Raw genomic sequence first — 13,467 nt, 5'->3', positions numbered from 1 at the left:
TTTTCTTCGATTTTCTCTCTTTAAAAAAATATTTTCTCTCTCTAGCAGAAAAATTATTTCTCTAGCTTATATGCTTAATTATCCAAACACTTTGACAACTTATAAGCTCTTAAAAATTACTCCCTCCGTCCGCCAAAATTATGTAAAATTGCTTGGGCACGAGATTTAATAAAATTGGTGATGATTTTGATGTAGTGGAGAAAAGGTCCCACCACTTTATGAAATGTGTGGATGAGATTGAATTTTGAGTGAGTTTTTTGTAAATAAAGAGTGTTAGTAAGGATAACATATTAAAGAGGATGGTGGGACCATTGCCATAAAAGGAAAGTGACATAATCTTGGCGGACGCCAAATATAGTAATTTTTACATAATCTTGGCGGATAGAGGGGTACATATTATAAGCTCTTGAAATATCTTATAAGCTCCAAAAATTTATAAGTTCTTTAACATAAGCTTAGCCAAACACTCTCTATATGGAACGGATCATGACACTATCTAAATTTAGAATTAAATCAATTCATTGTGTATTATCCCATCAACAATGAAAAGTAATACTATCTACAAATACTTATTAATCCTATCAGAAAAGAATGCAGAAAAGAAAAAACTTGAAAAAAATAGGTGGTAGGCTGATAAAGTGCTGTTTGGCGTTCACGTTTATCACTACACGTAGCTTAAAGTGCAGCAGCTCCTTCTTGGGGCAGTCAACAAGGCCGGAATAAGCTCCAGAGATGGTGAGACGGAGCGGAGTGCTGCTGAAAAGCGCCGCCGCCGGAATAAACTCTAGACTGGCGGAGATTCTCGTCTGCCCTCTCACCAAACAGCCGTTAAGGATGTGCGAGAAAACAAATTCACTCGTAAGCGATTCTATCGGCGTTTCTTACCCGATTGTGGATGGGATTCCTCGCCTCGTTCCCGCCGACGGAAAAATGCTCCATTCCGATCAAGATCTCAATTCCTCCGATTCACCTCAGACTAATTCGAGATAAGCACTATTTATTTTCCTTGTAAATCTTGGAATGCCGCTTTGTGTTTCAACAATTCGTGATGAGGAACGTTTGCCCTAGAAAATTGGGGCTTTAAATAATTCATCCTTTTTTTCAAGTTTTTGAATTTCTGCTCGCATTTTAGGTATGCATAATGCACAGAAACTTCGAAAATATTTTCAAGTATTGTTTTTGTGTTTAATAAATTTACTTGCAGCTTGAGTCATTCTGGATTCAAAAATATTACAAGATTGTTTGTTGAACTAATTCCACTTTCTTTCACGCTTTCATGTAATTACACAGCTTTGAAAACTCAAAAAAGGATAGTTTAACATGTGAATAGAATTCTTGCTTTAGAGCATCGGTAGATCAACCAGTTATAATTTGAATGTTCTTGAATGTCTCACTTAATTTGAATGCAGTTCATTATGTTGAAAAAACAGATAAAAACTATAGATTTTAGCTATCAACTATGGTTAACCTCTATCAAAATGGTAGAATCTGTGTTTTTTTTCTTTCCAGTCACAATTTCATGCATCAAAACACCAAAGGTGAAGATGATCGAATGAAAACTTTCACCTAAGTTTAAATATGAACCAATTTGGAGCATTGATTTATTGTATGATCAACAAATTTTGATAAAAAGAAGTAATATTGCAATATAAAATGCATAATACAGAAGGCAGTTGCAGAGTTGGACCGACTAGGATTAGCTAGTGGCGGCGCACGGCGGTGGTGGTCGGCCGGAGTATGGGAAAGTGGCGCGTGGTTGTTAAAACTGGACATGGTTATCTATGTAAAAACAGCATGGTTTGGGCTTGGAATTATAGTAGTACTTCTTTTCTCAATTGGACTGGGCTTTTAAATTGGGCTGACATGCCAGGTTGAATTGGGATGCGAATTTGGGCTGAATAATTATTTATGGGCTTTGCTTATTAAATTCATCACTCCTATGCGGTGGGGTAGAATAAAACTAGTACTTACTACTTTTGAACTTAAAAGAAGAGAAGAAAATAGTGTTTTGGCAGGAATATTTTTTTTATTTATTAAAGAAGTCTCTCTTGAGCAAATTTAATTTTATAACAAGTTTTCTATGAAATATTTAAATGAGATATAGATACGTATTCTTAGTGATTCAACTAATTTTTAAAGTATGCAAGGAATGTGGTTATAATTTATTTTATGATGCATTCTATCATCTATTTTTCTATTACATGCTCATCTCTTTTTAATCTAGAGCAAATGAACCACAAGTCTTTAAATGATATCTATACAACTTGGCAATGATCACTAATTCAATATTAAGTATTGACAATTAATGTAACATATTTTTTGTCTACAGTTTGACAAGTGCTGAGTCTGATGACTGATGATTGCATAAACATATGCCATGTAGACAGACCCATGTAAAGTTTAAATTCTGTTTTCCCTTTAAAAGGAGGAGGGAAAAAAAACAATAATTGAAGGTATATGCCATGTAAATAGACCCATAAAAAGAAAATTAAATCTCCCATAAATTTAAAAAGGAAAGTAACATTAATAAAATGGGTTGATCCTAACGCAAGAAATTCCAAATTGAAGTTTCATGTTAAAGTAATGTATTTTCTTGGGGAGTAAGACAACACAAAGCCATAAACATGTCGTTTATGTTTTCCCCTTTTCCTCTACTAAGCTTGACGCCGTCGATAAGTTCGAGGCCGTACGCCCAATGTTTTCTTCTTAATCAATCGAATTTCAATGCAAAACCACTTGCCACACATTCTTCAATTCTTTCACACACTTCTCCTCAAAATATGTGTGTAAACCAAACCCCATAACACAATCATTCAATTCTCGAAGTTTTTCTACAATCAATGGTAAGTCTTTTAATGGTGTGCATGTGTGTGTGTGTGTGTGTGTGTGTGTTAAATTAAGAAAAAGAATGGGATCGAGTTATTGGTTTTGTGTAGTTTTTGCAGCGGTTGACGGCAAGGTTGGCCCGATCGGTGGCGAAGACGGTGGGGTTTATGGTTGCTCAGCCGGCGGCGACGCTGACGACGCTGCTGTATTACAGCGATCTTCTGCCTAGGAACCTCAACTTGGACCGCTTTGTTCAACATCAACTTCTCGTCCCTGAGAATTTTTTGTTTCACTTTCTCATCAATTTTTTGAGAACTTTCTGGTAAGGAAACTCATTTTCTAGCAAGAAAATATGTTTCCTAATGGTATTTGATTATATACTGTGACAAATAAGATTCTACCAAGAGGAATGTTGCCTTCTTTCAAGAATCAACGACAACATGAACATGTACTATACACCTCTCGGATGATAATATATTACTATTAATATAAATTAAATGAGTAAAGTATTATCGGAACGGAGAATCATTTTCAGTTGTTCGATCATCACAATCTGTTGTAGATGCATAATCTTGCTTGATGAATACATTATCTAAGTTCGATTGAATTCTGTAAGAAACAAAATTTTTATTTTAACAACGAATACATTAATTTTAATCGACGATTATAATCACACCCGATGTGTATATAATACATGTAAATGTCTTCGAGTCAACCTAAGCTAGCAAGTACTTTTGGTCCAAATAAATTTAGTTCGATGCACGGCGCCTTCACTTCACTCTATTATCCTGCCAGAAAATATTTAATTTTAGGCCTAATAGACACAAAAGGACATAGCTTTGCTAATAGTACTAGGAAATATAACATGCAATGATACAAAACATTTAGAATAAGAAAGGCCCAATAGCACACACAAAAAAAAAAGAGCCGAACGATTTCTGAATATTTTACATTTTAGTGAATTACTAAAAAATTGTTAATTTAACTAAACTTTTGTTAGGAATATAATCGTAGTATTATCTTAGTCAAGATAGGGTGTGATGACTCATGACGGATAAGTAAACCAGATCAACTATTCGTTCTCAAAAAATATTATTTAATGGAACTCTCACTACTCTGTCCTCACCATCTTCGTCTTCTTCCTCTATCTTTCAACTTCATCTACATCATTTTTGGAAGATTCGATCTTACACGTCGCACGAGTTAGAGGATTTTTAAAATAAACTTATAAGTTTATTTTAAAAAATTTATAAACATCAACAACTTATAAGATGCTTTTAGAGCTTATAAATTGTCAAAATAGTTGGATAATTGAGATTATAAGTTAGAGGGAAAATTATAATTAGAGAGATAAAATCGAAAATAGATGAAATTGGAAGGATATATGTTAGAAATAATAAATACTAGTAACAAATTATAGTAGAATTATTTTCATAAAATAGTTATTGCTTATAATTAATGTGATGAAAAGATAAGTTAAAGTTGGGGATATTATTTTCTTGGGCAACTTATAAGTTATTGAAGCTTAGTTTTAAGAAGTTTATAAGCGGGCAAGTATCTTTAGACGATATTATTGGATTAATACTATTTAGTTATAATTTGACTATTTAAATCTATACTAATATAAAAAAGTGTCTTGTGCACAAAACATAGATTGCCTATATATTTAATTTTAAGGCTAATTATGTAAATTATTATATATTTTAAAAAATATATTAATTTATTAGATATTAAAATATTATTAATTAATTACATTATCTTTTATCCAATATATGTGATAATATATATATATATATATATATATAGGGGGCCGCTCCAATGAGACCCCCTAATTTTAGTGAGATCTAGGGCACGATCTGATGCGTTTATTTTATCAATCCTATGGTTGAGATTGTATCTGGAGAGTGATTTTTTTTCGCAGGGTTCGAATCCTGGAGGGAGCAGAATATTTTAAATTTTGTTATTCATCAGTATATACTGCATTGTTCATCAGTATATACAGCCTTGTTCATCAGTATATATATCTTATTCATTACGAATTTTTTAAATTTTACTTTTCATCAGTATATACATCTTGTTCATTATATATACGTTTTGTTCATTAGTATTATATGTCTTATTCATTGTACTCATGTTACACGAAAAATAGGGGGTCTCATTGGAGCGCGCCCCTATATATATATATATATATATGGAATTCTTTTTAGAATCTTAAAAATGATAAATATCCTATAGAATCTATTTAATTAACTAGATGAATGAGAACAACATTAACTCACAATTATATAAACAAATAGAGTAAATATCACATAGTCACTAAGTTGTATATAAATCGTATATTGAAATCTATGTGTTTGAAAATTCACTATGACCACTAGATTTCTTAAAAAATTAATACAATAAAATCATTATAAATCAGTAACTTTTGGATCTATGAATTTCATTGAAAAATTAATAATTTATTAATATATTGATAAATTAATGATTTATTAATTTTTTGATAAATTAATACTCCCTCCATCCACAATCAAATTTCCTCTAAAGAAAAGGCATAAGTTTTAAGACGAGGTTGTTGAGTATGTTGAGAGTGGTGAAAAGATGTTGTAATTTGTGTTGTATTGTTTTAATTTGTATTGGAAGGGTGGTGAAAAAGTGAAAAAGTAAGGGTAAATGCAGTATTATGGTGGTGGGGTATAGTAAAAAAATATAAAGAATTTATTTTTATGGAGATCCCAAAAATGAAATGTAGGAAGTTGTATTGTGGACGGAGGGAGTAACTTTTTAATTTATAGAATGTTTTCTTAGTTTCAGAAATTTTAATTTTAAATCAACTTATAATGTGATAAAACAAATGAGAGATAATATTTCAATTAAATAAATACATGTATCTATCAATTCATTACGACTTGTATTACTAAAGATTCTCATGATGATCAAGTTGAAAATGATTCAACAATAAGTTCATATTTCAACAAGCTATTTATAATTTTAATAAGGTTCTCTAAAAAAAATAGTAGTACTATTTTATTAAAATTCATGATCTTCTGAATTGATCCAAATAAATAATATTCCATCCGTCCTCCAAATAACTATGGGGCCGTCTCTCAAATAATTTCTTATCAATTTTGGGATATTATCCCACCATTAATAATTCTCCATTTATTTTTACTTTTTACATTTTTATATCACTCTCCATATTAATTATAATAATTTTTCATCAATTTCAATATTAATTATAATACTTTTCATTACTTTTAATATACTCAATAATTTTGTCTTAAAATTCATGTCGCACCCTTTTAAAACTTATTTGAGTGATAAAGAGAGTATTAATTACGCATGCAATGTTCGCTATTTTTACTAGTAACATAAAAAAGTACCGACTAAATTGCGCGAAAGCGGATAGCACATTCAATTTTATTTTATGCAAGGAACAGAAAATTAAGGGCTTCATTTTCATCTCACTTATTCAAACTTTAAATATTGTTCGATCACGTCATCAATTTCAAACATATCACCGGTTTTCTCTTCAACCTACCCTACCGCCTACCCCCGCCTTTGTTGTTTACGAAGATTAACGGTTTCAAAATAGTTGGCTAAAATTTCATATACTACATTATCACATTAAAAATCTTTGACATATATAATGTGCATGCAATAACATTTTTTTAGAAGAGGTATTTATTATCTAATCAAATAAGTAATTTTACACCACACAAATGTGAAAAAATAATTGCACGCATGCGAAATCAATATCCACATAAAGGTGAAAAAATTACACTGCACGCAGACGAGATTGAACCCAAAATCTCTCACAAAAAAAGATTTTGGGTACATTAGCTTTGTCTCTTGAACTAAGCCTCATTAGCAATAACTATTTTTTTTTTAATTATTTGTGATTACTACAAAACAATGGTGATAAACGGTGATATGATAAGTGTGAAGAGAGGGAGAAAAAGTACAATAAAAAAGTTCAATAATATGGCATTGCCCCAATTAGCCTGGGGTGGGGGTCACCGTAGCTAATAGAAACTTCTATATCAAATCATGCCCATCAATCATACTTCATTCGTTCCAATAAAGTTGAGTTGTATTTCATTTTGGATCGTCCCAACGAAGTTGAGTCGTTTCTCTTTTTTGAATAAATTTAAGCTATTTTTTTCATTCACTCTCTTTCATTTTACTTTTTCATTCAATTTTTTATTTCACTTTTTCTCTAAACAGTATCTCCTTAAATCACATGTTCAAAAGAAACGTCTCAACTTCGCTGGGACGAAGTGAGTAAATGTTTTTCAGTCAATCGGGGTTGAAGGTTAGTCCTTGCTAACCAGGGCTTCTATCCACTTCTCTAGTAAACATGTGCTAAGAGCATCCGCATCGCTTACACGATGCGGCCTACTCGTGTAAGTCCGCTATCGTGTAAGTTGATGCAGCCGCTTGTTACATGAGGGCTACACGTTCTAACGTATAGCCTTTTTGCCCATTGATGAAAGGCACGTGTTTCACACGCGCAATTAAAAAAAATAGAAAATTCGAATTTTGAATTTTGAAGGCAGTCAAAGGTTTTCGTGCCAGTTTGACTGTTTGAAATTTTTTTTTTCTTTTTTTCTTCTCTTTATATTATCTTTTCCTCCTTCTTCTTTCTCACTTTCTTCACTCAACAATTCTCCTCTTTCACTCTTTCAATCTACACCTTTCAATATTTCCTTCTTTTTTCTTCCGATAATGGCGGAATCCGACCACGATTCTTCGTCTGATTCATCCGACGGTGTAGCTCACGCGATCATGGAGGAAATAGAGTTGCAGAAACAATTGCTTGCTCACATCTACGCTCAGCCGACGTCGGGACGTGTGAAACGTCCCCGGTCTTACGTCCACCATGATCGTGAGGATGTCCATCTACGTCTTATGCAAGACTACTTCAACGACAATCCGACGTACGGACCTACATTTTTCCGACGGCGTTTTCGAATGCAGAAGGAGTTGTTCTTGCGCATCGTCTAGGGCCGGAATAGTTATTTGTAGGATTTATTTTTATTTTATTAAGTTTTATGTAATTTTTAGGATTTTAAAATTAATGCAATTTAAATTTGAAGTAAATTGTGTGATTTAAATTTATGCAATTAAACTTAAATGAAAAATGGAAAAATCAAAACTAAAAAAGTCATGTAGGCTATCATGTAACCCCAATGCAGCTTTTTTACACAATGTGGTCCCCCTCCTCATCAAGTAAGCTATCATGTAAACTATCATGTAATACCAATGTGGATGCTCTAAATAAGTCCGAGCTCATTGTGAACCTCGGTTGGTTGAGACTTTTGACTCGTTAATTAAGAGCATACTACTTATTTCAATTGGTAAATTTTTGTTTCCTTGTTTTCAACATTCCCTTCATTTTGGCATCAAAATCCATCTATTTCAAGGTTCGAATACCTAAGATAATATAATGCACAAACTAAGTTCGACTCAATAAAATTAAACTAAATATCATAACTAATTTACAATACGATTAAAATAATCAAAAGATTACATAAATAAATAGCGACAAAACCGTAACCTGCTTAAAGCTTTTGCTAACCGGCTTCGTACCGTTGCACATTTAATTTGAATGGATTTAAAACCTCTTGATAACAACCCTGTTTAAAAATGACCATCATTTTTTATAAATAAGCAGACATCTGTTTGGGATTTAATTGCTCTATTTAACTTGGTAAGTGACTAAACTTGTAATAGAGCCATTAGGAAGAAACAAGATGTCGCCATTTCCACCTCAACTTTGATAGTTGTGGCTTGTGATATGCACTTCTGCGTTTGTTCTATTTGTATGCTATAGACAACTTTGTAAAATGTCGGCTTAGTAACAAAATAATATAACGAAATTAATAATTTTAATCCTTAATTAATATTTCGATCAAAATAATCAATATAAACCTATTCAGACATACTAATTAATTGAGCAACGTACCAGTTTACATATAAGTTCCATGTTTAAAGATCATTATCCAACACTATATACTGTCTTATTCAACACTATATATTATCTTATTCATTAATCTCATGATATCACAAAAAATAGCAATCCATGTATATACACACACAAAATCTTTTGTATACTCGGGTTGACCCGTACCCAAATCCTGAATTGCATGCTAATTCAAACCCACATCCTGACCCAAATCGTGTAAATGACATTACTCAGTTATACAAATGACACTGCTTGTAATTGACACTATTTAATTATATAAATGACACTGTAACATTTTAAACTGTTATAGTGTCATTTTCAATCTTATAGTGTAATTTAAAATATTATAGTGTCAATGACAAGAAGTGTCAATTATACATCGTGTCATTTATAATGTTATAGTGTCATTTATACGCAGTGTATAACAAAATAGTGTCAATTACAGACAGTCATTTGTATAACTGAATAGTGTCATTTACACGATTTGAGTGAGGATACGAGTTTGGATCAGGATGCGGGTATGGATCAAGATGCGAGTCAGTATCTGGGTACGAGTCAATCCGAGTGTATGGTACACCCGGTTGTACCCAAGACCATCTCATATATATATATATATATATATATATATATATATATATATATATATATAGGGGTGGGCTAGAATAAAAACACTCTTAAGTGTATAAAATATAAACGTTTCTTAATGTACGAATTTTATGTAGAACACGTATGAATTTATCCAGCAACATTACGAATTGCGAAAAATAAATTTTTGTTACCTTTGAGATTCTAACTCAGGACCACGAATTCATCCAACAGGGTTACGAATCAACCGTAGATCTTGATGATCTAAGGGCTGAAAATTATTTATATTTTATACACTTAAGAGTGTTTTTATTCTAGTCATCCCCTATATATATACATATATATATAGTTCCAATGAGATCCATCAAATATGGTGAGATATTAGATTGATTTGTAGGTGTTGATTTAATTTATCTTATGATTGATATTTATTTGGAGGGGAATATTTTTACCTGGATTCGAATTCTGAAGAGAGCAAAAATTTACTATTTTTTTGTGAAATTCAACACTATATACCGCCTTATTAATCACTATATATTAACTTATTCATTAATCTCACATCTCTAGAGAAATAACGATTTCACTGGAACTTGAAATCCAATAAATTGATCAAACGCAATGTTCATTTTCTAGAAACCAATGATAACACTGAGGGGGCATTTACTATTAATAATTAATATATATAGATAAAAATAGTCTAAATTAATTTATTGTTATTATTATAGATTGTTATTTTGAAATATTCTAAAATTCTTGATAAAATTTATAACTTGAGTTGACTAGGTGATTCATATATCATTGTGGAAGGGACACGATTAGAAAAAAATCTACTAATAAAAAAATAATATTTAATTATATATATTATCAATCATGAGAGACAATAAATGAATTGAACTAGTTATGCGGTGCTCGAATTTGAGTTAAATAAAAGTTTGTTGTGCTGGGTTTTGAGCACAACAAAGGAAAACAAAGATCGGAAGAGAAAAAGTCCGAAGCTTGGTGAAATATGAGACGTTTCGTCGGAACCATCAGTATTCAAGCTCGTCGTCTCTTTCTGGAAGCACTTCAGATATTTGTACGGAAATATTAGAAAACACACGCAAAGTTGGAGATTCAAAGGAGGTGCAATGAATTGGTTAAAGAAAAATGGGGAGACTTCTCATTTCTCAACTGAGTTTATAAAAGAAGTGAGTAAAAAATGAATATGCGTTCTCTTATTAGACTCAGGCCTATTTGCCCATTGGGTCAACATGGGATGAGATTTAATTGAATCCTTTATGACTTGGGCTCTTAAGCCCATGCCCTACTGTATAAGAAATATATATTCTTTTTAAGATGATCAATAATGATACTACATTTTTCTTTTGATTACTCAACCTCTGACTTCTTGATTGGAGGTAAGCATCTTACCAACGGCTTCAACATACTTGAAAGTTGAAACTATCCACATTAATCGAGTAAAAGTTTGTTAGAGCTCTTTCAATAAAACTTGTTAAACAAATGACGATCTAGAGTTTGACACACTAATCGCCTTTTTAGTTTGAGAATAACCTTGTTAATTAAACTAGCTTAAAAAGACAAGTTCACTATTTTTTCTTTTTTCTTTTCACTTCAAGGAGGGATAATATTATCCCTTTATTTTGTGTGATAATATTATCCTTTCTTAAAATGAAAATAAGGAAGGAAAAATATTGAATTTCTCTTTTGTGTAAAACGTGAGATAAGAAATGAGACATTTAAAGGTATAAATTTTTGTTATCCCTTCATTTAGAGAGATAAAAAACAAACACACCCTTATGATAATAATTTGTATCTACTTATATTTTTTCTATTGTAATAAGTAATATGCATATTAATAAGCCACAGTTGACTTTAATATGTAAGAAAATGAGGGTTTTTAGTTACTAAATAACTTATACTTTAAAAATAAAATAAATATTTTTTAATTGATTATTCTACACTAAATTAAATCTAATTTAAAAAAATTCATTTAAGTTCGAATATGCATGTGAGCCTCAAAGGTTTGATAAATAAATTTTTAATTTGATTCAATAATAAACGTGTCAAATTTAATCTAAAAAAATAAATTTAAATTAATTTAGGCCGTTCATTCAATTTCTTTCTTTAATCATTTGTCTACTTTTTCCTTTCTATTTTCCATTTTTAATTCGTGGGGACGTATGGTAGCTATTGAATTCGTGACTATTTATTCCTGAACGTGTCAAATTCGAACATGCCACTTTCAAAGGCTTCTATTTTTCTGTCTTTATACTTTATCTTAATTTTTTATTTGTCTGTGGTGGTACTCATTTGTCCTCTTATCTAAACTAAAACTAACACAAAACCTCATGTACACCCAAGTGCACGGTATATTCAGGTCGTATTCGATTCAAATTTTAACCAAAATCTAATTTAACTGAACTACTCTATATATCCGAATGTCAAACTTTAGTGTTATTTCAATATAGTGTATCATTTACATGTAGTGTTAGTGTCATTTCAATATAGTGTTAGTGTCATTTTATACGTAGTTAATGTCATTTTTTTTAACAGAAAAATATACTAATAATTAAAATTGATACCAGTGGTACCGAGAGATTTCAAAATGTGACGAGAAATACTCTTTGAAAACCATTCCTGAAAACTAATTTCTAACTCCATCAACTCAAAGATTTTACTCCAACTCCAAAGCCTAGCTTTAATCCCAATTCTTACTTGTGAAACTACTTTCATTCCTCCCTTTCCAAATAAGCCAAGTAGTGCACGCCCAAAGTGCCGATAGAAACTTCGTGCTGTTCTTCCTCATTCCAAATTAGTGTAATTTCAATATATTGTTAGTGTCATTTGTAAAATAAAATAGTGTCATTTGTAAAACAAAACAGTGTTAGTGTCATTCCAATATCGTATTAGTGTTAATGTCATTTCAAGAAAAAATAGGTCAGTATAATTTAATTGGGTCAGAATCCGGATCGAACGGTACACCCAAGTGTACAGGAGACCACCACAATAAAAATATAGAGAAACGAAACACGATCCATCTATATTATTTCATTAATAAACGTTAAGATCCATGCTAGTGATTTATTAAATAATTCGTTTTCAAATCTTTTCTGAATCAGTAGTATTATTTATTTATTAAAGTGCATTATGTATAATGATTAGGGGTGCAAACAAACCAAGCCACTCGTAAATTATTCGAAGCTCGACTTGAAAAAAGCTCGTTCAAATTCATTTAGAGAAGTTCGATAAATAAACAAACCAAATTTGAGCTTGGTAGTATTCAGCTCGTTAGCTCGCGAACACGTTCGTTAAGTGATTTAGTTTGAAAAATATAAATTATTAGTAGGTACAACTTATATTTATCTATTAAAATTAATAATAATTATATTAATTCTCTAATTATCTTTGTTTGTTTGTTATAAGAAAATAATTAAGATATTTATTATTTTGAATGAAATAATTTATTTTCAAAAGAAAATAATCAATATTTTGAATATAAATATAAATTTAGAAAGTTCGTATAGGCTCGATTAAGTTCGTGAGACTCAAAATATACAATAAACAAAGTTCGGAATTCGACTCGATACTAAACAAACCAAACTTGAACACATCACTATTCAGTTCGGCTCGATTCGATTACATCCCTAATAATGACAGTGTTGATTACTATATATATATATCTTGTGATAGATTTATTAACTAATTCATTTTTAAATCCTTTTTGAATCAGCAGTATTAAATATTTATTTGAGTGCATTAATGTATAAGTTAATTATAAATAGCATTTGCACCTCGTGCAATGCACGAGATACGTTTTTAAGTTTTTATATTTATATAAAATTCATATCTATTCAATTATATTTATAAATATAATAAAAATAATTTTAATTGAATATATTTGAGCTAAATATAACTAAAAACGCCAAAAAAAGAATAATTCACAATAATAAAAAGTAGTATTATGAAAAGACAAAAAAATAGCTAAAAAATAAAATTAAAAATAAAAAAATTAAAAAAATAGATTTATTTAAAAAAAGATGAGAGAGGAGATAGATTTTTTTAATTTTAATCTTTAAATAAATATAATTTTT

At 30.6% G+C, this 13,467-nt stretch overlaps 1 protein-coding gene across 1 annotated transcript; it reads left to right on the top strand.

Annotated features, from left to right (window-relative positions):
- Nucleotides 1-612: 612 nt before the first annotated feature.
- LOC130992427 (uncharacterized) lies at nucleotides 613-1,213 on the top strand. The gene has a single exon (XM_057917050.1). The coding sequence runs from the start codon at nucleotides 733-735 to the stop codon at nucleotides 988-990; it is 258 nt and encodes an 85-aa protein (XP_057773033.1). The 5' UTR covers nucleotides 613-732; the 3' UTR covers nucleotides 991-1,213.
- The last annotated feature ends 12,254 nt before the right edge of the window (nucleotides 1,214-13,467 follow it).

Source organism: Salvia miltiorrhiza, chromosome 7, assembly GCF_028751815.1.
Source record: "Salvia miltiorrhiza cultivar Shanhuang (shh) chromosome 7, IMPLAD_Smil_shh, whole genome shotgun sequence".
Classification (NCBI taxonomy): Eukaryota; Viridiplantae; Streptophyta; class Magnoliopsida; order Lamiales; family Lamiaceae; genus Salvia; species Salvia miltiorrhiza.
The sequence above is the reverse complement of the archived record's forward strand: the minus strand, read 5'-3'. Positions and strand labels throughout refer to the sequence as shown.

Excerpts from the sequence above, each read along its gene's own strand:
- LOC130992427 (XM_057917050.1), top strand. The coding sequence starts at position 733 with ATGGTGAGACGGAGCGGAGTGCTGCTGAAAAGCGCCGCCGCCGGAATA.